At 40.6% G+C, this 25,104-nt stretch overlaps 1 protein-coding gene across 1 annotated transcript; it reads left to right on the top strand.

Moving 5' to 3' along the window:
- The first annotated feature begins 703 nt into the window (after positions 1-703).
- On the top strand, positions 704-24,816 carry slc37a2 (solute carrier family 37 member 2). Its single transcript, XM_085289681.1, has 18 exons — positions 704-1,223; positions 3,048-3,129; positions 3,896-3,986; positions 5,557-5,635; positions 5,728-5,863; positions 8,593-8,669; positions 12,511-12,677; positions 12,775-12,812; positions 12,889-13,050; positions 18,175-18,265; positions 18,374-18,436; positions 19,608-19,693; positions 20,946-20,994; positions 21,456-21,529; positions 21,615-21,693; positions 22,684-22,781; positions 23,855-23,919; positions 24,556-24,816. The coding sequence occupies exons 1-18, from the start codon at positions 1,159-1,161 to the stop codon at positions 24,569-24,571; spliced, it is 1,518 nt and encodes a 505-aa protein (XP_085145807.1). The 5' UTR covers positions 704-1,158; the 3' UTR covers positions 24,572-24,816.
- The last annotated feature ends 288 nt before the right edge of the window (positions 24,817-25,104 follow it).

The raw sequence follows: 25,104 nt of genomic DNA, 5'->3' as shown, positions 1-25,104 counted from the left end.
GTATACTGTTGATCTAAGGTGGAATTACCCTGTGGAAACAAGAATTTTTCATTTTAGAGCATTTTGAAATAACTGAAAGTTAGGTCAATTATGGACAATTTGAAAAGGCTTTTATTTTTGAAAGCAAAATCAGAATGACTTGATATTGATATGGTATCACTGCGAGGTTGTATACTGTTGATCTAAAGTGGAAACAGGAATTTTTCATTTTAGAGCATTTTGAATCGTTAGGAGATTAAGTCAAATATCGGCAATTTCAAAGGGCCATTACTATGAAAAGCAAAATCAGAAAGAATTTATTTGATATGGTATTACTGTGAAAAAGACTGCGGTTGGAAAGTGTTGATACAAAGTTCAAATAGTATTTGGAAATACGACTTTTGCTTTTAAGAGCATTATGAATTCATTGAAAGAGTAGTTCAAAAATGAAGATTCACAGGGCTTTTACTTTGAAATCCAAAATAAGATGGCCTTGACAGGGCACAATTAGGGTACAAGGCTGTGTCATGTAGATGTAACATTAGAGTTTCTAAAAAAAAAAAAAAAAGCCTAAATTATATGTTATTATGTTCTTAACATATCTGTTAATTCACTCGAAGTTGGCTTTTATTTTGAAATCCGGTTTCCACATCCATTCCCGTAATACTTTGAATACACAGGGAACGTAAAATCAACTGGAGGCTGGCTTGACTGCAAGTCTCGAATTGGAGGCTGGCTTGACACAAGTACGCAACTGCGCATGCATAGGGGCTGGTGGACAGGCTGTCGCCGGGAGGCTGGAAAATCTTATGGAAAACCAAACCAACATTGGAGTATTAATAGCAGCGGTGTCTTACACTTGTATCACAGCGTTTAAGAGGCAGGCCGGCTCTTCTGACTGCGTACTTGAAGTATAAAAGCCGGTCATTATGGAGCATTGCTGGAGATTCACTGCGGGTACCTCCCAACAGGAGCTGCTTTACAGCTCCCGTAGCTACCCCATGTGAGCCTCTATTTTAGCAGGCGCACAGGTCTGTTTTTATTTTGCGGTACTGCACAAGTACTGCCTCTCTCTGCGTTTATTCATCTGTACCTGCTCAACATCCGTCTGCTTCCAAGAAGACATGTCCGGGACCCACTGCTGAGAGTCTGTTTTCTCACAATATTTAAAATAATCAAATGAAAATGAAGTCGTCTCTGGCTCCTGGGATAAGACTTATCACCAACTTTTCTCGGGATAGTTGGTAAGTTTCCATTCTTTTTGTCCTCTTGGCGCACACGCAGCCCTGTAATGGAGATTGCTGCTTCTTATCTCTGCTAAATGATTGCTATCTCTGTTAGATGATTGACTCAAACTAGTCGATAAACCGTCAGAATGTGAACTGTTCTGGGACCAGTAAATCCAGAGACATTATCATGTAACCAGCTATTGTTTTAAATGTCTCAGTTCCTGTTATAAATGTATTACTACTTCTTGTTTTCTGTACCCGGCACGTCTGGTTTCCCCTGTGCGAATCTAGAATCCCACCAAACTCCATTAAAAAAATTGACATTTTAAGAGGTGGCCGGCCACAGTTTCCAGTGTCGACCACTGGGTTATTTTGCAATAACCGAAAACTGTCGAAAGGGATTTATACCTCCAGATTTATCAGCAAATAAAGTGTCAGTAAAGAGCCATTCCATTATATTTCCTGCTTTTCTAAATCTGACTGAATATAGAAAATACAAATTTTTCTTAAGACAACTCAGGCTCCTCAGGTATGTTTTGTAAATGCAGGGTGTTTTTGCTGGTTACCAAGCTGGAAAACTGCAAGCCACCAAAAAGTTACAAATTGCACAGATTTTATGGAATACAATGAAAAAACTAAAAAAGGAACTGCGGCTGCAGTAAAGACTGAAACTAACTGGGTGAATCTTGAAGAGAGTTTTCATCGGTGAGTCTCATGAGGATTGTGTAGCTCAGAATGAGTCGGACCAGTCTGATAGATGGATCCCCACCAAAAGAAAAGCCAGCAACTGGGAAAAAAGCATCTTTAAATTCTTAAAATGTTTGAGGAAAGGAGAGTACACGAGAGTAGGAAGAGTATCATGTGACTCAACTTCAGTTTCCCTTTATTTCAGTTTCATATACTTTGAGAAGGTCACATTGAAATAATTAAAGCAAATGATTGAATTATTGACCCACATTGTGCTGGACAAACAAAATGTTTGTCTCACACACAGTTTGTTATTAACAAAGGATGTGCCCTTAACTCCTCCCACCATATCTGCTTGGAACACTCTTGGAATGGTTTGCCATGATAATAACGCCGGAATATGAAAACCATTCAATGACCTGAATGTACAGCATAGTATAAATTTCTCCAAAAACAAAGATCAAACTAAATAATCAAATGATGATAATAAGACAAAACCGAATGTTTCATAAACAATGATGATGATAGTTAGTGTTTATGTTTGTTTACCACCTTTTGCAAGCATTTTTGTATGCACAGTCTTCACCATTATTTATCAATTCAGACAAATGTGCGTCTTATTTGTGTTTGTCCTGATTCCTAATTCTTTAAACACACCTTCGTACTGTATCTCTCAAATTCCAAACAATTTAGGTGAAATCACTGGACTAAAAGAACTTTAGGTTCACGTTCCTTTTGAAAAGATAAACAGACAGATAAACTTTCAAGGGTCATAAACCAAATAAAAGTAGGCTTTGAATTATTTAACACTCTTGCATCTCAAATTAACACCTTACACTCCAAGTATAATGTGAGCACTGAGAATACGTTTTCCACCTATTAACTTGTGTTGTTTAGCCAGCATGAAAACAGCTGATCTGTGAGTTTGTTACCCAAACAAATATTTCTACGTCAGTGGAAAGTTTTACTGTTTTGTGTCATGTGTTTGTGCTGGAGGCATTTTAATTGATGTCACTGCATGATTAATAAGCATACCTTAGTTATTCTCTTTGTAGGTTTATTTTTATTATTCTGTTTTGATATTTTGAATAATAAAGATAATTTGATTGTCATTTTTAAATGATTTTGGTTCTAATGTGTCTGTTTTTGCAGGTATCGTGGTTTTATTCTCATCCTCACCTTCCTGTTCTACACAGCCTATCACTTGTCACGGAAACCTATCAGCATTGTTAAGGTGACTGGAACAGTTGAATTTCTTTTTATGAACACTATTAACAGTGTTTTTGCAGGATCAAATGCTCTCTAGAAGGACAGAACATGTCTTTCTTGTCTTGTACTTTTTACCCTCAAAAATGGACAAAATCTTTACCTTAACACTGCTCATTTGTTATCTCCTTACAGATATATTGATTAAATCTAATTTCTAACATTCAATCTTTAGCTTGTCACAAGATCAGGGAGACAACAGAAGATACGCTCTTTTAAGAAAATAATTTTATCTACATATAACTCAGACACAGCCACAATTAAAGGTATTCGTGTCTTTACAAATTCATAGAAATTAACAGCTGAAGCACAAAAGCTGGTAGAAAAGCAAACGGCTCTAAAGGACGTCTGCTGAATATGCTAAAGGGATTTTTCTTGTTGTTTCAATCAAAGATAGTCAAGCAACAATTGAAAGTGTTTGCATGATACAGCAATGGTCTGCAAATGAAGGCTTTTAAAGTCAAATGCTGTAAAAGCCCCTCATTGTTTAAATTACAAAGTATTCATGAAGTGGTCATAAAACAATCATAGGCTGTGATCCTGTCACCCTGAGAGCTGCAGTGTGTTGTTTGTGGTAATAGTGGTATCCTGGCATATTCTTATACTGTATCTTTATACATTTATACACCTATAGAAGATAAATTTTTTAAATCTTTGGTTCTTCATTTGCTTGTGTCAACTACTGTTTTAGTCATTTCAATTGGTTTCTTTCCACGTTCTTCTCTCGCACTCAGAGTGAACTGCACAGAAACTGCTCCAACGTCATTCAGCCAAAAGACATTAATATAACCAATAATGTTACCTGGTGTGATTGGCCACCCTTTGGTAAGTCCTTTAATTGCTGTCATTAATGCTCGCTTTGGAAACACAACTTCTAGTAGATGAGATTTTGGACAATTGCAGCTCTCAGAAAGTTTCAGTGTACCAAATTATTACTACACATGATTTATCAGTTGGTTAGGTGTTTGCAGTGGAAAAAGTGGCGTATGCATGGATAGGAGGAGCTGCTGTGGTGAAGCAGCTTCTTGAAGCTCTGAAACTCAAAAAAAAACAAGGAAAAGGGAGACTTTGTTTGTCGTCTGTAGTACCCCAGAAATTCCAAGTATGTTGATGCATGATTACCTACTGCGAAGGACATGCTGTACACTGATAACTAAATAGTTTGTAGTGTGGGTGTAGATTTTCTCTGAGACTGGAGGCCACATTATAGAGGTGTTCAAGTAAATTTTACACCTTTTCTAGATCATTTTATGATGAAAACTTTAAAATCAGCCACTATGAGATACTATAAAATGAACTGGTGGTTTTGCTCTGGTTTTATATTTGTGTTTTTATATTTTTTTTATATTAGAGTTTTTGGTTAAAGTCCACCAGCTGCTGTTGACTCACGTATAGTTGTCTTTACTTGTTGGCATTAGTATTATAGGTCATTTAAACCACATACACAGCTACACTGTGGCCAGAAGTTGAGGTTAATTGATGAAATCTGCAGTACCTGGAACTTTTTGGGGAAAAGTCTGGTGGAGAGTTAAGCTTAGTGCTCTAAATCCATAGAGGCTGCACTGTCGTGGCCAAGGTTGTTGTTTGTGTTTGTGAGCTGCTGTGAAACTGAGCTGATCATGTGAGACCTGCAGCTGATAAATATTTAACTTTTAGTTAATGTTACAGAAACACAGAAAAGAGATAAGTGTTTGAAGCTGCACTGGAAGAATACTGGCTATAAGATAGATACAATTACATCTTCTACAACAGAGAATTACCACCAGTTGCACTTGTCATAGTTCCTGTGCTCTGTGGTTACTTTTCTGGCAAGTTTGAAAGCAACTAAATTACAGGGATTATATTAAAAGGGTCCTACTATCATTCCTTCCTCTTTGTCAAGCAACTTTAAGTCTGGGGTTAAGTTTTCAGCTTGAATCTAGTCCAGCTGTGATCGTGTGAGAGCCTGTAATAGGTTAATAGTCCATCATATGGTCAGACCAGAGAGCCAGACAACTCTGTGTTCACAGACGTCCCACCCATCAGTTCATTCAAAACATTTTTTTTGCAAATAAACCAATCAGAAGAAAGTTGACAAAAAGGGGGCCGCTAAAGATAGAAGAGCTATTAATAATATTAATTAGGCATATATTATGATGTTGTTTAGCAACAACCTAACAACAGACTAGGTTCACTGACCAAACAACATTGTAGCATAGGGATGTGGTAGTAAGATAAACAAGAATTATTTTATTGATGACAGGAATACAATGAGGAGCTGGTAATGAGATTAACAGGTCCAGAACTCTGCTGCAGTTTTTTGTGTGTGTGAGCCGTACTAATTGACGAAGACCTCACAAAATTATACGCGCCGATGCGGAGAAAAGTAACAGTTTTCTCTGTTTTCTTGTTAAAGACCAGGACAACTATCAGACACTGTTTGGGGTCTTGGATAACTGCTTTCTGGTTGCTTATGCCATCGGGATGTTTTTCAGGTTTGTATTTGCTGTTTTTGGCTGACCTTGTTGTGTTTTTGTCTGAGAGGGCATGTGCTGCACTGAATAATAATCATCTCTCATGTTCTCAGTGGGATATTTGGTGAGCGTCTCCCTCTGCGGTACTACCTGAGTATTGGGATGTTGATGAGTGGGTTGTTCACATGTCTGTTTGGCCTCGGCTTCTACTGGAACATCCACTCACTGGGGTACTACGCCTTCGTCCAGGTAAAGAAACAAATCCACAAACCTGACCTTTAATTTACTTTCTGATTCATGTATCCTGTTCTCTTTTATTATTTCAATTGTGGGGCATATGACTGTGATATCATTTATAAATAAGAGCTGAAATGTGAGCTCATCAGCCACACATTAGCTGATTTAGGTTGCTAGCATGAAAGTGTCATGGTCCTGGGTCTTTTGACCCAGCGTTTTAAGTTTGAGTTTATTTTGTTCATTAGGTTATCTAAGTTCATTTGGTTATTAGACTCCTTGTGTTTTCTTCCCCTGTATTTAAGCTTCCCCTCACCCTTCGTGTTTCATGCTGCGTGTCTTATGTTATCAAGTTTGTATTATTATGCCTAAGTGTTTCTAGTTATTATTTTCCCCTCGTGTTTCCAACAATGTTAAATCTCCCCTGCTCTTCATGCGTTTCATGTCTGTGTCTTACATTGTCAAGTTCTGGTTGTCGTTTCTAAGTCTGCATGTTTCCTGTTTTATTTTGAAAAGGGGTCTTGTGTTCTGTGCTCATGCGGTTAGTTTTACTCTTGCCTGTGCATCATTATGTCTATCCTAGTCAGCTGTTTCCTCATGTGTCTCCACTTCCCCTAATCACCTGCTGTGTATTTAAGTCCTCTATTTTCAGTGTGTGATTGTCAGGTCGTCTGTTGTCCACGCCATGCTTCCTATGCCATGCTTCCAAGTTTCTTGGCTAGGTTTTTCTTATTGTTTGTTTAGATTTCCCAGTTTAGGTTTGTGTTAATTTTGCTTCAGTTTGCCTTGCCCTTTGTTTGTACCTTTTTTACCAGCCATATTAAGCGGCTCACCTTTTGTTAACATTCAAGTTTTGTTCCCTGTTCCTTGGAGTCTGCATTTTGGGTCCTTTTTTCAATTCATACAGTCTGCCCTCGCCAGACTGTGACAGAAAGTGGTGGTTTCGTTAGCCACACAGTTGAGAAAGTAAATCGGTAAATGTCCTGTAATTGTTTTAATGTTAAAAATCCACTATTAGACAAAAACAGGGGAAGAGAGTGTAGAAACATTTTGACACTTTCTTGATTTAAAAAATTAAAGGAGTGAGTTTGACTTTTTGCTCTCACCTGACTGAGCAGTTAAAACACTGAGCCTGCCCTGACTGAACTAAACTGAAATTATAGACTCTCTTTGAAGCTGATTAATCTAACACTTGGACACAAATGAAAAGCAAAGTGCGGTTTTACACGATTTAACTTCATCTTTACTGAACAGCAGCCAGCTGCAGTGACCGTGGAGAACTTCCCTGGAGCTATCAGCTATCAGTGCTCCTTCAGAGACACAAACCCAGATAGAGATGCTGCATAAATACACTGTGTTTACAGTTCAATTTGTGACATAAAGTAAAGTTTAGCTGTTGTATTAGTCTAAGAGAGAAAGTAGATTTGCATCCTTTTATCTTATGTTGCACAAGCCTTTTGTTTACATTTCTAAACGGATTGTCTTTGAATCTCTTTCTCTGCTGAGAATGAGGAAACTTTGATTTGCTATAAACAAAATTGTGTCCATTTCGGGAACAACTGCAGCATACAAAAAAAACTGCATTAGGTGGAAAAAATAAGGGAAGTGCAGTGATCAGATGAACTGTCTCTTGCTGACCTCAGGTTTTACTGATCGCTGAGGTCTGTAGAAATGTTTTCTCTCACTCAGTGCCTCGTCTTAAACACAGGCGCTGTCAGAAAAGTGTTATTTCACTTCAGGGCTTTTTTCACGCCTTTTGACCACTAATAATAACACGCCAATGGGTTGGATTAGCTCAGAAACAAGTAAAAAATTAGCTTCAGCCACAGCTTAGGCTAGTTGCCTTCCCATAAATTAGGGATGCCAGTAATGAGACTATTTAGTCTGTTTTTTAAGTCTTTAAATTGAAACCTCAGCTTAAAAAAACCTGGAGATATTTGATTTATATATATATATAAAAAGCAGAAAAGCTGCACACCCTTATCTTTGTCATGAGTTTGTCCGCCTATAAATGCAGGAAAGTATTTATTTATTTAATTTTTCTGACCTTTGTGCAGTTGCCAGATTGCAGTATTGTTTTACACCTCTCAAGTATCACATGAGCTTCACACGTGTCACATGACCAGCAGTCAAATTCCATCAGCACTTCTCAGGAAAGCATGGAAAGTTAATCAATCAATAAATAAAGTTAAAATTAATAAAGTTAATTTTTAATAAAAATAGGATTCATTCAATAAATGGACAATGAGTTTATTCTAAGGTCTTTACCTCAAAATTGAATTGAATTGAGTTTGTAAGAAAAAAAAGGCGTCTATGGCAATAGAGAAATTGAAATCTGTGACCGGAAGTATTTAAAAAACTGGGTCAACAGTATTTATTTCATTTATGATCCTGTTTATTTTAACCTGTTAACATGTGCACTTTAGGTATGGATATTGAGCATCTCTTACAGGCGTGACCACTGAGAGCTCTGCAGGTCAGTGCAGAGCTCTCTTAGCAGCTTTTCCACTTGAACGTGCACAGAGCACATGGTGGCTTAGTCACTCTTAGATCTCACTTATCACATGACTCGCAGCTGCATCACATGACTGCACATGCAGAGCTTTGCTTATATCAGTTTGGTGTAGGAATGTTGAGAATCTATGTTCGTTGATCTCTTCTTCTTTTCCTCTTCATGCGGAGTTTACAGGGTTTCACGAAGAACGTTAACACAGTCCAGGTTCTCTTTCTGCTTCATTCTGCAGGTCATGAACGGGCTGGTGCAGACCACCGGTTGGCCAGCAGTGGTGGCTTGTGTTGGCAACTGGTTTGGAAAGGGGAAGTAAGTAGTGGGGGAGAATTCATGCTGAATGTGCATTAGAAATTGCTTTTTTCCCTTCTTTTTTCTTTCTTTTTTTGATGGCAGCAGAATGAAACACAAGCACATTGTCAAACCAGGCTTGGTTGTAGGTCAGACGACACTCACATCATAAATTAAAGTTATGAGCCTGAACAACTGGTTCTCACTGAAGTAGAACTACAAGCACAGCAAGCAGACAGACATATTAAGAATATATAATTGGCTCTAAAAATACACTAAAGAAAGGGGCAGGGAACAGAAAAAAGAACAATATTTATAGTAACAGTCACATGTCTGTCAGTGTTTGCACTGCTGCTATTGATTATGTCCACCTCAGCCAGTCAAAGAAGTTAGGTTACACTAAAAAGAAGATTGCATGTGTACATAGGTGATGAGTATTGACAAGATCTAATTGACTGCCATTATCAATTCCGCTTTTAGGTTGGATTCTCGAGCAGTTCCCTTATTAACTCCTCATCAATTCTGAGTGCAAAACTATTGATATCTTTGAGTCTGAACACGGTGTCCATTTCAAAATAAGCCTTTATGTGACTTAGGTGTGCAAAAGCTGTCATAAGTTTGCTGGAGTCTTTGTGTTAGGGGAATTGCTGTAAACCTGCCTTTACCTGACATATGTAATCATATGTCAGGTGCAACATATTTATATGATAAAGAAAAGCATCAGGAGGCACTTACAGTGGGGCAAAAAAGTATTTAGTCAGCCACCGATTGTGCAAGTTCCCCCACCTAAAATGATGACAGAGGTCAGTAATTTGCACCAGAGGTACACTTCAACTGTGAGAGACAGAATGTGAAAAAAAAATCCATGAATTCACATGGTAGGATTTGTAAAGAATTTATTCGTAAATCAGGGTGGAAAATAAGTATTTGGTCACCTCAAACAAGGAAAATCTCTGGCTCTCACAGACCTGTAACGTCTTCTGTAAGAAGCTTTTCTGTCCCCCACTCGTTACCTGTATGAATGGCACCTGTTTGAACTCATCATCTGTATAAAAGACACCTGTCCACAGCCTCAAACAGTCAGACTCCAAACTCCGCCATGGCCAAGACCAAAGAGCTTTCGAAGGACACCAGGAAAAGTATTGTAGACGTGCACCAGACTAGGAAGAGTGAATCTACAATAGGCAAGCAGCTTGGTGTGAAAAAATCAACTGTGGGAGCAATCATCAGAAAATGGAAGACATATAAGACCACTGATAATCTCCCTCGATCTGGGGCTCCACGCAAGATCTCATCCCGTGGGGTCAAAATGATCATGAGAACGGTGAGCAAAGATCCCAGAACCACACGGGGGGACCTGGTGAATGACCTGCAGAGAGCTGGGACCAAAGTAACAAAGGTCACCATCAGTAACACACTACAACGGCAGGGAATCAAATCCCGCAGTGCCAGACGTGTTCCGCTGCTGAAGCCAGTGCATGTCCAGGCCCGTCTGAAGTTTGCCAGAGAGCACATGGATGATACAGCAGAGGATTGGGAGAATGTCATGTGGTCAGATGAAACCAAAGTAGAACTTTTTGGTATAAACTCAACTCGTCGTGTTTGGAGGAAGAAGAATACTGAGTTGCATCCCAAGAACACCATACCTACTGTGAAGCATGGGGGTGGAAACATCATGCTATGGGGCTGTTTTTCTGCCAAGGGGACAGGACGACTGATCCGTGTTAAGGACAGAATGAATGGGGCCATGTATCGTGAGATTTTGAGCCAAAACCTCCTTCCATCAGTGAGAACTTTGAAGATGAAATGAGGCTGGGTCTTCCAACATGACAATGATCCAAAACACACCGCCCGGGCAACAAAGGAGTGGCTCCGTAAGAAAGTCCTGGAGTGGCCTAGCCAGTCTCCAGACCTCAACCCCATAGAAAATCTGTGGCGGGAGTTGAAAGTCCGTGTTGCTCGGCGACAGCCCCAAAACATCACTGCTCTCGAGAAGATCTGCATGGAGGAATGGGCCAAAATACCAGCTACTGTGTGTGCAAACCTGGTAAAGACCTATAGTAAACGTTTGACCTCTGTTATTGCCAACAAAGGTTATGTTACAAAGTATTGAGTTGTATTTTTGTTATTGACCAAATACTTATTTTCCACCCTGATTTACGAATAAATTCTTTACAAATCCTACCATGTGGATTCATGGATTTTTTTTTTCACATTCTGTCTCTCACAGTTGAAGTGTACCTCTGGTGCAAATTACTGACCTCTGTCATCATTTTAAGTGGGGGAACTTGCACAATCGGTGGCTGACTAAATACTTTTTTGCCCCACTGTACATATGAAATTTTAACTTCAACAGATAACAGGACTGTTCTCTTTTTCATTCATCTCCATAATTTTGCTTGTCACTGCTTTGATCTTTGCTCATACTGAGGCTCCCGGCTTGTGGCTGGCTGAACTGTGAATAACTTTAGCTTGAGACATTTTTCCCATGTAACGTGGCTACATGACTACAAACTATTTAACAATATAAACCTGGATATTTATGGACATAAAAAACAAAAACATGTTATCAGTTTTTGGCAGATGACTGCTTTTTAACCCAAAACTGATCCCTAACCTGTCATTCAACTCAAATATCATTTTGTAAACCCAGACAAGTAACAAATACGAGGATTTTGACAGAGTAAACCTGTCGAAAAATCACCATATTTGAGAATTGAAACTCATCATTTTACTGTCATTGTATTAATTTCTCAATGACTCCCCTCAGCTTACAAGTAGAGGCACCTCTGCAGCTTTGTATCGACCATAATGATTTTTTTACTCCAAAGAAAATCTCAATATGAAGTTTCAGGCAGACATGTCAGTTGGAACTAAGTTAGCAGATTGACAGATCTGGAGTGGAGAGATAACCTGTGTGAACCGCTGCATCTGGAAGTCCTGCACAGGCGGTGCATGAGAAGGACATACATCATGTTTCAGAACTGGATACTGAATACTCTAGCACCTGCACAAAAATCCTGCAAAGTTCACCAAATGTCAATTTCACCAGGTTTTTTCTGGCCATATCAACAAACATGTTACGTTTTTTTTTTTTACCTTAATCAAACCGTGAGAGAAAATGGACATCATGCTTATTAGTCAGTTAAACAATCAGCTTGTTCATTCATATGTACATTTGTAATCTGGCTAAGCCTGTTTTCCTGCCTCCCAGTGGTCATGCTAAGATATGTTAACCATTGTCTGGGTCCTGCAAATCTCTTGTGCTCCAGGATTCAGAGTATCAGAGAGCACAAGAAATGATTGTGAATCATCACAGCACACACGCTCTCTCAGATAAAAAGGCAAAAGGTCAGCCAAAAAAAAAGCGCACACAAACCTGGAAAACACCCTGATGGTTTTATCCAAGACCCTGCACAGTGTCTGATAGTTCTAGAGAAACAGGAAACAGATAAAACTCTTTCTTTTCTCCCTTTTTAAATTCATAACGTTTATAAATGTGTGTTTTTACTGGCCTTCCACTCACAAAAGCGGTGACAGCTGACACACACATGACAGTTTTAGGCCTTAATTTGTGGCTCGCAGACATTACTTATACATTTGCCACATTGTTTACATGTATAACAGAAGCAAAGCATAGTAGGCCCCATTTAAACCCCAGTAGTGATCTCTGTTTTAATGCACCAGAGCCCTAATTAAGTTCTTGCCTACTTTTTACTTCCCCAAATGTCTTCAGTGCATAAAACAACATAAAGGCATGCTGACAAGCTTCAAGACTCCAGCTCAGCATTCATGAATCCATTTTGTAAAACTGACTTTCAGCAGGAGAACTTCTCGTGACCTTCTCTGTTTTGATTGCCAGGCGTGGCTTCATCATGGGTGTGTGGAACTCCCACACCTCAGTGGGAAACATCCTGGGCTCCCTCATTGCGGGAGTCTTCGTCTCCACGGCCTGGGGATTATCCTTCATCGTCCCTGGAATCATCATCGCCTGCACTGGGGTCCTGTGCTTCTTCTTCCTGGTTGAGAGTGAGTTTCCGTTTGTCAGACAAAATCCAAAATACTTCCCCAAAGTGAGCTTTAAGATTTAATGTCTCCCATCCCATTTCGTCCGTTCTCTTTTCAGAACCTGAAGACGTGAACTGCTCATCTCCTCAGCATCATGTAAGTTACAAAAGCAACGCATCCTTTCCCCTCTTTCCATGAAAAAGTCTGCTTGAGCTGTTTATTTGTGTGTCAGAGTGGTCAGGAGAGGAGTCAGGAGGTTGGTGAGACGGCGCCTCTCTTGCGGGACTCATCCATTGTTGATCCATCCATCAATGGAGCCGTCTCCACTGAGCCAGACGTGATTGTTGAGGAGCACAGCGAGGCCATCAGCTTCCTCGGAGCGCTGCGCATACCTGTGAGTGGAAATGGCACCTTTAATCACAGAAATGTGATTGATTGGCTTTGAATGTGCAGATATTTGTGCCATATTTTACAGTAAAATTTTCCCATCACGCTTAGTTTAACTCAAGGGTTGAAAATTGCTAACTTTGGCACCACCTAGTGGCTAATTAAAAATATCACTCCAAACAAACGTTATAAAAACTATTTTAAAGTTTCTTTAACAATGAAAAATATTCACAAATTGTTTTTATATTTATATTATTAAAGTTGAGGTTGTCAGACTGTTTTTGTCACAGCTGTCTGTCTTAACTGGTCACTTAAATGAAAAGGAGCCGTTATTAATGTTATTAACGAGACTTTTGTTTCTTCGAAAGTCACAAACCCACGCGGCTCCTGTGAAAACGGCTCTGTGTGTTTATCCTGTTAAAGATGGGAGGGACAGTGATTGGTCGTTTAATCTCATTGTTATGTTTACTTTGCTGATAATGAGACTGTTGCCTAGTAACAAATAAGTCACATTTGACACAACAATTAGAGACCAATTCATGCGTCACTTATTATCACCTTTACTTCACTCACTTTGACTTGATCACTCCCGTGATGATGATCGTTTTTGCTGTTAAGCGATTACCTCTTCTTTTCTTTTTCTTTTTTTACTCCAACCAATCAGCAGCGAGCAAATTATCCGCCAGACAGCACGAAGAGCTGAAATCGCCTGGGGGCACTTAACGCTTTTTCTTTTTTTTTTCTTCAACTGTCAAAGAAACAGTTGATTTTTCCAGTCAGTGTTTATTATGACTTTAGGAAAGAACCTGTCATGTATGAGAAACAATTACTTTCCCACAAATATGCCTGTCACAAAGACCCGCCTTCCTGGAGGTTTCTGCTGGAAACAGCAATGATTCTGTTGGAATAATAAATGTGAATCAAAGATAATGATTAGGAATTAGGATTAGGAATAGATTACATTAGTCTTGATACAGCCTCTGCCACCACATCAGATCAATTGCTCTGGGCTCCTTTGATCAGCTCCATCACCTAGTGGGGGTGGGGGGTCATAGTTTGGTCCCGCCTTCACTGTTGTGATTGGTGTGGGGGTAGGGACAGGCTTAGGGCGTCGGGGGGTTCCCCGGAGGCATCTTCCTTGGGGGGCTCAACCCGGGGTAGCGGTCATGTCCGGTTAGGGGCTCTGTTGGCTCTCCGGTGACTGTTTCCTCGCGGCTGCGTGCAGCGGGGCTAGGGGAGGGTCTGTGCTGACGGACGTGGGTTACTGACCTGGTAGCCTGGCTGCCCCTGGGTGGGTCCGGGATGGGCGTGAGGTTCTGGGGGCGCTCCGTCTCTGGGCTGGGACCCGGACCGGGCCTCGGGGGCTTGGGTCCTGGTTGGTGTGTTGCCGGGGTTGTGGGCGGGTGGGTGCATGGGGGCCCAGCCCTGGAGCAGGGTGCCGCCGGTGCGTCGAGCCACCTGGGGGGCTCTTCAACTGGTGGGGGAGATTGTCACATCTTGCAGGAGCTTTCCTCTCCTCAGGAGCTGCCTCTGCAGGAGGGGGAGATACAGGAGAGGTGGAGGAAGATCTCAGCCTGGGTGTTTATTGTCTTATGTAGTCTGGAAGATGAGTGGATGGTGGGGTGGGTGCAGTTTTCTCTGTGGTGGGGTTGGGTGGACTGTCCCGGGCTCTGTGGGGCCGGGCGGCGCTGCTGCACTGGGCCTGGTCTGGATGGGCCTGGGCCCCCTTTCCCTGGCGGGTCGCGGAGTATGGGGGTGCCTACTGGGGTCAGCGGGGGAGCTGGCCCCAGGGAGGGGTCACCTGCCCCTCCCTTCCTTCCCTCCCCATCTCCAGCTGCCTCCCTCTTCCCGCTCCACCACAACCACCCACACATGCAGGGCCTTGGAGTAGGGGTATGTCACCAGGGTGCAGAGGAGGCTACCCCCCCCCCCCCCCCCCCCCTGTCCCCTTCTGGCTGCCTCTGCCTCAATTTTATCCCACAACTTAGACATTCACATTACTCACACTCTCATTACACATACATATAGGATCTTGGGGGTGGGCACGATACACGAAGTCCAAAGTACCATCAGGGTGTACACCTCACCCCTGGCGTCGTTGCCCACCTCTCAATGTTAAATACACGTAGACATTGAGGGCTAGCAGGAGGGACCATGTGCTTACCTGCTGCTCTCTGGCAGGTAGCTCCAAGCCCTCCTGGGTTTTAAATGCACCTTAGAACACACATGCATCAACATTACAATGAGCGGGTGGAGGGAGGTTCGGAGTCTTCTCTCACCCCCGTTCTCTGCGACCTGCTGGAGCAGGGGGGCTAGGAGGAGTTGGCCGTCCAACTGCGGTCTGGAGTGTGGAGCCTCCCTGCTGCTGCGGAGTCGGGGCGGTCTGCCTCCCCCCACCGCAGGGAAAAGGGAAACACCACCTGGGTCTGGGTGCAGTTCCCCCCTCCAGGGGCGGGGGCACCTAGACCCGGTTTGTAGAGTACGCTTGGGGAGTGTGATCGTGTGTACAACGTCTCTCTATGTCTGTCTCCACGTTGGTTGAGTGTAGAGTAAGTGCATATGAGAGCATGAGGGTGGGAATGGATGTTTGCATCTGTGTGTGCCTGTATTTCTGTGTCTATATGTCAGGTTGGGTGTCAGGCGCCACCTCTCTGGGGACATCTCAGGCCCTCCAAGGTTTGGAGGCCTATCTCCCCCTACCACCACTTCCCCTGCCAGTGGCGGACCCCCTCAGACATTGGTGCGTTGGTGGTTCTTTGTGTCCGGGGATGGGCGTCCAGGTACACACCGGCTCACTCCTTGGCGGCCGCTTATCGGGGCCTGGAGCCTGGGGCTCGCTCGGGCCACTTCGGAGGTGGGGTGTCCCCGGCCTCTCGGCCTGGGGCTCGGTCACTCAGGCGCAGCTGGCTGCCGGCGGAGCTCACGGGCGCGTCACTGCAACTCCCCCTGGCTTCTGCTCCGCGGCTGCTGAGTGAGCCCTCATCTGGGACTCTCCTCAGCTCTTTCCGGGACAGTGGCGCAGCTGCCCCTCTGTTGGTCTTCCTTGGTCTCTTGTGTTCTGGGGGCCTCTGGATGTCTGGAGTTTTGATCTCCTCCACACCTGCTTCACGCCCTGGAGGACAGGGCTGTGGCCCCCCCACACCCTCTAGCAGATTATTACATGAAGGAACCTTTTAAAAAAACAAAAAACAAGCGCGTCCATGCTCACAGGTGTACACACGGGTGATCACACCCACAAACTACACCCTTTTTGGCTCCTACCTCAAAGCACACTGTGTTCTGTTGATCTTATGTGCTGCACAATAATGTTTAATATTTAGTATTTACTGTCATATTCCCATATATCATTGTGATGTTGTTTATTCTATTACTCTTGTTCTCTTCTGCTTGCTTTCTTTTTTCTTTCTCAGCAGGTGATCCAGGTGATTGATATATGCATTTTTTTTTTCTCTGCCCGTTCTGTTGGTTTTTGTCTTTTGCCCTTCTCCCCCGTCCCTCTTCTCAGCTGTTTCTCTTTCCCTCTTTCTTTCTCCCCTTCTTTCCCCCAGTCAAGTCTGTCCCGTATTCAGTAAGTGAAAATAAAATAAACAATAAAAGGTGAATCAAATGGACCATTACGGCAAGGCTGGGATGGTCAGTTTGGTAAAGTAAATCCGTTGGGCATCTTTCTTTGCCTTTAGACAACAATTCTGATGGCAAAAGAGCCAAACGGGACAGGCCAAAAAAAAAAGAAAAAAAAAAGAAAAGGAGCCGTTATTAATGTTATTAACGAGACTTTTGTTTCTTCGAAAGTCACAAACCCACGCGGCTCCTGTGAAAACGGCTCTGTGTGTTTATCCTGTTAAAGATGGGAGGGACAGTGATTGGTCGTTTAATCTCATTGTTATGTTTACTTTGCTGATAATGAGACTGTTGCCTAGTAACAAATAAGTCACATTTGACACAACAATTAGAGACCAATTCATGCGTCACTTATTATCACCTTTACTTCACTCACTTTGACTTGATCACTCCCGTGATGATGATCGTTTTTGCTGTTAAGCGATTACCTCTTCTTTTCTTTTTCTTTTTTTACTCCAACCAATCAGCAGCAAGCAAATTATCCGCCAGACAGCACGAAGAGCTGAAATCGCCTGGGGGCACTTAACACTTTTTCTTTTTTTTTTCTTCAACTGTCAAAGAAACAGTTGATTTTTCCAGTCAGTGTTTATTATGACTTTAGGAAAGAACCTGTCATGTATGAGAAACAATTACTTTCCCACAAATATGCCTGTCACAAAGACCCGCCCTCCTGGAGGTTTCTGCTGGAAACAGCAATGATTCTGTTGGAATAATAAATGTGAATCAAAGATAATGATTAGGAATTTACGTAAGTATATGTTAGGAAAAATAAGACAAAATTATAAAGTTGCAGTTTAACTACAACTCTATAAAGTGCAAATAGTCCTGATCAAAACCGAGTTATAACTCTTTTCCACTCTTCAGTATGCCTGGTTAACAAACACTACCAGTGGGTTTTATTATTATTGATAACATGGTGAATTTCTGCTGTTTGTTACTGTTAAACTGTTTCTATGAGTCACCTCTTTCTTTGTGATCAGCTATTCATCAGTGGTATGAAGACAGGTTTGCATGAACAGGTCCTGAGCAGTGAATGAGTTAAGCATAGATACATGGATACACATTAAATACATTATAGGTACCTGTGTTCATGTATATCTCCTAGGGAACTAGGAGAAACCATAGTCATCTGCAATCATATGTGCACTTAAAAAAAGGTTTGTTTTTTTTAATCACCTCAAATTGCTCTATGCATGGGGAAAGGCCCATGCAGGTGAGAAGGTCTAAGAAATTCAGAACCCATGAGGTGACTCACAGTCATTTCCCAATGACTTTGAATAAACTGGAATTAAGCGATGTCCTCACTGTGGGTTCATGAGAAAGAGTCAGAGCTGTTTTGAAAACCGTGCATGGATTTGACACGCAACTCTGCTCCTGTCATTGTATCAGAAGGGGAGGGTGTTTGATTTCCACCTGTGTTGCACCTCTCTGATGGCTAACGGTGAATTACAGGATGACAGACACTTTAAGTTGCTTCTGGGGTTTTTTCATGATGTTTTCTGTCTCTCAGGGCGTGGTGGAGTTCTCGCTCTGTCTGCTTTTTGCCAAACTGGTCAGCTACACCTTCCTCTACTGGCTTCCTCTCTACATCTCAAATGTTGGTCAGTATTTACACACATCATTTTACTATTAAGATAACCTAATGATCAGTTCACGTGATTTAAAGCAGTTTTTAGAGTTAATGCATTTGTTTTGTTTTTGTTTTTTAGCACATTTTGAGGCAAAAGAAGCAGGAGATATGTCGACATTATTTGATGTCGGAGGAATCTTGGGTAAGCTTTGAGTCTTGTTTGATTTGTAAAATCACCCAGTCAGTTCAGTTTTTGCCAGAAATAAAGATGCAGAACATGATGCAAAAATGCATCACTGCAGTGTGACTGTGTCACATACGGCTGTGTGACAGGCGGGATTTGGACCCAAATGCAGAAAATAAACTCAAGACTTTAGCTTTATTCCTGTAACCCTAAAGGAATGCTGAAAGTAAAAATGTTTGCACAATAGGAAACCAAAATATCAGAAATATCATGAAACACAGGAGAAGGAGGTGCAGAGCATTGAGGAACGACATGAGGAAGGGCAAAGGGAGAACTGGGGTTATAAATAAACACAAGATAATAAGGAAGATCAGAAACACCTGGGAACACAGCTGGTACAAATCTGGGATACAAGACTAGGAAAGGAAAACTGAATGTTAAACACATGAGACAAAGGTTACGAAAAAGCAAGACAGGGATACCTAACACAGAGACAGATGGTCAGATATGGTACAGGGAAACATGAGGGAGACCTGAAGACCAAACTCTGAGTACAAACAACAACAGCTGTAACGGGGAATAAATACAAGTGAAATATACAAAGGTGAAAACTATGCAGTAAGTAAAAATATAATAAATATATAATACATATATAGTTATTTTAAACTAATTATAAACAATTATAAGTAGTGATATCTTAGTCTTCTGTAGAAACAAAGATCTTTAAAATTAAAACTAAAAACTTTTTTGAACACTTGTTTTTAATGAATTCTTAATATTAAAATCTCCCAATTTTATGCAGTCAAAATCTTAACTTTTAACCTTTAAATAACCTTGAATTAACCTTTAAATTTGTGCAGTTTTTACTATTCAAAGTATAATATATCGCATAATATCCATGCTCAGTGATAGCGATAGAACAAAAGGATTCTGAATTTAGGCAAGATTTCAGGTTGTGAGGTTTGAGTGGGTGGTGACGGTGAGGTAGATGTGAAGTTTTTCAGCTGTGAACATTTCATGCAGGTATCTCCTGCTCTTAAGCAGTTATGGGGGTTCAACAATTGTGGAAAAAATAAGACAAATTAAAAGGTTTCAAATTTTCAACCCGCCCGTATAGTTCAAGAGACTAACTCTGAAAATATTTGTGGGAAGAAGGAAAAACTTGACTGAACTGTCTTTGTGTCTGCAGGAGGCATCTTGGCGGGCCTTGTGTCTGACTACACTGGGGGGAGGGCGTCGACGTGCTGCGTCATGCTGGTTGTTGCTGCCCCCATGGTGAGTGTCACCTCTTATATTAGATTAATAATACGATTGTGGAGCAGTGAAAATGGACGGGGGGGTGGGAGGGTGGCTGGTGTAAACTTGATTTTTAAAAATCCAAGAGGTCAACAACACTTTCATTTAAATAACTAACACTTGCCATGGTTAGAGGCTTCTGCATACAAGCCTTCATCATGGGTAAAAAACCTCAAATTTATTAAATGCATCTTGCTAGTATTGGGTTGGACCCTCTTTTACCTCCAGAACTGCATTAATTCTTCATGGCATCGATTGAACAAGGTGCTGGAAACACTCATCTGAGATTTAGGTCCATATTGAGACGACAGCCTCACACAGTTTCTGTAGGATGTGTCTCTCCCGTTCCACCATATCCCAAAGGTGCTCGATTGGATTGAGATCTGGTCACTGTGGAGGCTATTTGAGCACAGTGAGCTCATTCTTATGTTCAAGAAACTGTTTGAAGTTGTTAAAAACAAGTGTAAAAAGTTCAAATAAGTTCAAGTTTTTTTTTTACAGAAGATCACTCAGTGTGTGGGAGGTGTGACTAAAGCAACACTGTGATGTCACGCTTCATGAAAGATCAACACCCAGTCTAAGAGTGCTGTTTAAAAAGGATAGGTGTATACAGTATATACAGACAGTATATTCTGCTGTTCACAAAAGTCAATCACAAGTGTGTGCTGGTGTTTTTGGCTCCATGTTAGTGTAACCACAATAAGGTAATTTTACCAAAAACAACACAAATAGAAGAAATGATAATTGATCTCAGACACTGTAACATTGAATGCAAAGCCAGCGTTATTCATAGCATGGACTTGCAGATGGAGCACTGCTATAAATGTCGACCACAGTTTTTGACCAGTTCAAATCATAAAAAACAGAAAAAAAAATTTGATAAGGAGATTTAAGTGTTTTGTTTTTGTCTTTGTTTTTTTAAAATCTGCTGGTTTTAACTAATAATGACACAGAAACATCCTGAGCAGCATTGTTAACGCCTGCTCCAAAAGCAGGGTTATTTCTCTCACTGGGGTAAAAATTATTAATCATTTTGACCAGTTTTTTTTTTTGACCAGTTTTGTCATCCGAGTTCAGGAAGCTTCTCTCAGTCAAAGTGTATTTAATGTTTTTGACAGGATGATATTTCACACTGATGTGAGAGAGGTTTCTGGCTGTAATAATTGTCACCCATGTGCAGATTTTCCACAATTAGTTGATTGGCTGATTATTTGTTTTGCTCTATTCTCAGCTTTTCCTCTATAATAACATTGGGCAGAGGAGCCTCGGTACTACAATCGGTAAGACTTCTTTATTTTGTCATTTTTAACTTTGATACTAATCACATTAAAAACACCTTGTTGTTAAAATGTTTACTCAAATTACATTCTTGTATAATGTTTAAGAGTTTATGACACAATATTATGGAGTGTATGTAGCGTATGGTCATGATTGTAAACTGGTCACTAGTAAAATTCAAGAATATGACAGAAAGAGGAGACAGGAAGTATTGCACAGTAAAGCATTTTTGATAATCAAGACGTCTAGAAATTGATCACAAGATGCAAGATTTCATTGATTTATTGATCATGTTTTCAGTAGAAAGAAAGATTTCAGAGTTATTAATTCATTATTTGAGCATAGATAACTCACAGATTCTTTACATTTGCTTACATTGACCTGAACTTAGCTCGAACTGAAAATAGATTAGATAGACTTGTTGTGGATTCAGCCCTCACTTATACTTTTTCTTTCTGTGTAGGTATGCTGTTATTGTGTGGAGCCCTGGTGAATGGACCTTATGCTCTTATCACAACTGCTGTATCTGCTGACCTGGTAAGGTCTAAGGCATCATAGGAAATCCTTTGCTTTACTTAAAAATGTCTCCGCCATTGGCATAATGATGCTTCCGTTGCCACAGGGGACACACGAGAGTCTGAAAGGAAACGCCAGGGCGCTGTCGACAGTGACCGCAATTATTGATGGGACAGGATCAATAGGTATGCATATCATGACTAAACGTTAAAAAATCTTGAGCTTAACTCTTTCATCTGTAATTATCATAATAACTAAGGAACAAACGAGTTGGTTAAGTCAGCAGAGGATTTTAAGCCTCTTTTGTCTCAAAAAAGCCCAAAATCTTCCAGATGTCACCTGTTCAGCACCAAACTGCAGACAGGTAAAGTTAGCACCCATCTGTTGATCATGGTGGAACCATTTAGCCTTTAAAAGTGTTTGTATTGCCCTCAGGAGTTGGTGGACACTAAAAATAGAGCTTACATCTTACTGTTAGTTTGTTTGCCCATGAACTCCTCCTGTGTGAACAGGAGATGAGAAACGAAACCCGACACGCAGGTACATCTTATTCCCCTCAAGGTTTTTTTCTATATCCGATGTTATTATGATGTCATCAGGTTGCCCAGCAACCACTTGCCAATGAGGTAGACATTGGACTTTACTCATAGTTTACCTATGGCACCATATAAAAGCACTGTATGATCTGTAATTTCACAAAAATGACATCTATAATGTATATCCATAAAACTTTAATTAGGCTTGATGCGTCATCATGTTGCCTAGCAACCACATAACAAAAGACTAAACAGTCCTGTAGCGTGGTCATGTACTAGTATTCATATCATACTCTTTATAAAACACGGAGACTATTAGTTCTAATATAATTAATGCATCCTTGCATTTCTGTCCACATTTGTCTCATGGTTTAAATTAAAATTAAAAGCGTAGATAGAACATAAACAGTTATTTTGTCTTTTGTACTCAGGACAGCAGTTTGTGTAACTGTAAAAAAGAAGATGGAAACTGATGAAGTCCTGAGAGACTAGAAAATTGAGTACTTAATGTGTGATTTAAAAGGAAATGGCTATTTTTCCATTTTGTGTTTTTCCTCCTGACTTTTTCATTTAAGTCTGAATAATTCTTGACGACTTTATGCGTTTACACTTAATGACTTATTTTTATGCTCTCTGCAGGAGCTGCACTGGGTCCTCTGCTGGCCGGTGTGATCTCACCAACTGGCTGGAACAATGTCTTCTACATGCTCATCTCTGCTGACGTCTTAGCCTGCCTGGTCAGAGAGCAATCTTTATCTGTTCACTCACATAGAATAAACTTGTTCCTTTTTAATGCAAATGCCAACCAGTTAATTTAAGGATTGTTGTGGTGGTTCATCCTAAATTTATTATTGTGTCAGCATAAAACCGCTGATACAAATGTATACGAGAAAACAATATTAAACATTGTACACTCACTGGCCACTTTGTTAGGTACACCTGTTCAGCTGCTTATTAAGGCAAATATCTAATGAGCCAATCACACAGCAGCAACTCGAGCATCACAAACATAAACGTGGTTGTTACCAATGTGTGCCTACTAAAGTGGGTGAGTGTAACACAACAAAGACAACAAAATTGACAGCTAAAGTTACCAAACAAACAAAATTACAACCTTACAAACAAATTTAGTAATTCATTCATTTAACAAAGAAATAACGTGCAGTACAGTGTTCACATTGAAAACATAAGCAGACTGGTGTGAGGTAGCAAAACAAAGCATGTCTGAATAGGCAAAAAAATGAAAAGGTAACTTATTGCAGTTGGAAGGTTTTTTTAACAGCTTTCTTTGGTACAAAATGGACATTAAAGAAAAACTGCTCAGAACTTCTTATATAGTATATCTATATAGTTTACTTTAAAAATAAATTGGCACCGGTGAAACTGGCGTCTTGAATAAAGGAGCCAGCTGAGTCTGTGAAACATCTGAACATACAATTCTGCAGAGTCGGTTATATTTACCACAAACATGGTACCAGTCTCATGTCATAATAGTCCATTATTGGCAATGTAAGTTACATGACGAGTCTTTGTGTAACATTACTGGTATGTTACTGGTGCAATGCAGAATATCGGTGCCTAAGTCGAGACGTTGCCGCCGCGAAGCTAACCTCAATTCACTTGATTTATGTTGAGAAAAGGAGCAAACAATAGTTTGCCAATGCTGTCCTGTGGACCTTTATTTCACTAAGCTCCACATGGATCCTTTTTTATTCCTAATGATTTTTAAATATTGTGGTTTGTGAGTATGCCAGAGAACTTATGAGAACCACTCAAACCCCCAACTGACACTTCTTTTGTTTGGCTCCAGTTTTTGTCCAGGCTTGTTTACAAGGAAGCTCAGAGATGGTGTGGGTGTGGACCCAGAGCCAGAGGGTGAGTATCATCGTCAACGCCACTGTCTCTTTTTTCGACCTTTACCTTCTTTGTTTACATTCATTTCGGGGAACCCTAGAGATTAAGTAAGCCAATACAGAAAAGACTGATGTTTAAATATGTTTAACACAGCCGGTAAAGATGGAACACAATAGGAAGGCTTTTTACAAAAAAGCCTCAGTTTCTCTAGAGGTTGCATGAAAAGAAGGATGCCTGTGCATTAAAAAGGGAGCTGGGGAAATGTATTAGGATCGTTAATATAATAACTGGAAGCAGGTGGAAGCCACTATCCTGGCTCTTCCCTGAGGCAACAAAATACACTTTTGAGAAAAAGTAAAGCACAGGAATTAGTTATATTGTGCTAGTTTAATCCAACCCTGAAGTAATTTGTTTTCCTCTGTAAACCTGAACACATCTGCACAGTAATCCAGATTAGGTGTTTTATTATAAACATGAGTCATTTATTCTTCAGAATATACTCACAGAATGAAATGAAATAATCTGAAATCAGTGCATCTCTGTTGTTTGCTGCTAAGCTAACAGTGTAGCATATGATTATAGTATCGGTTTTTCTGATCAGCCTCTACCTGCAGGAATTTTGTCATCCTCTAAACTAACTGTGACTTTTTATTGCAGGTTCAATGAGCTCTGAAATCAAAGTGAAAACCAAAACACACAAAGGGAGGAAACAATGATGAAACTGACCTCACCGTACAACCAACTAACTCTTTTTTTTTTAACCTCCAACTTGGACAATCTTCTGCTGAGCTGATGATTGAAGCCTTCTAACTGTACGACAGTATGCTTCTATAAGGAGACAAATGTCTTTTTGAGGACTAATCCACTCATTCTTACTTGTTTTTAATGTTCTTTTAGCATTAAATGGTTTACACTGTTTTTTTTCTTATTGGGTCTTTTTTTTTGTCTCCTTGGTGTTTGTGCCCTTTCAATGGCATTTTAGGCAAACAAGCTGGAACACTGGCTGAGTCAGAAACTGCTTCAGAGGGTTTTACATGCAGTAGAAAGTCACCGTGTAACTGAAAACTAAGTGTAAGGAACTAAGTAAGAAAGTTTTGTGATTTCAAATTTGGAAATTGGCTAACACTTTATAATGTGGCCGTGACTAACAGGGTTCGTGTAACATGCCACGTGTGTAGTCAGTACAATCAGTGGTGTGAAAGGAGA

This window comes from Mchenga conophoros, linkage group LG10 (genome assembly GCF_057382185.1).
Source record: "Mchenga conophoros isolate Kocher_MC1m ecotype Shallow Benthic linkage group LG10, M_conophoros_male_GT1.1, whole genome shotgun sequence".
In the NCBI taxonomy this organism is placed as follows: domain Eukaryota; kingdom Metazoa; phylum Chordata; class Actinopteri; order Cichliformes; family Cichlidae; genus Mchenga; species Mchenga conophoros.
The sequence above is the reverse complement of the archived record's forward strand: the minus strand, read 5'-3'. Positions and strand labels throughout refer to the sequence as shown.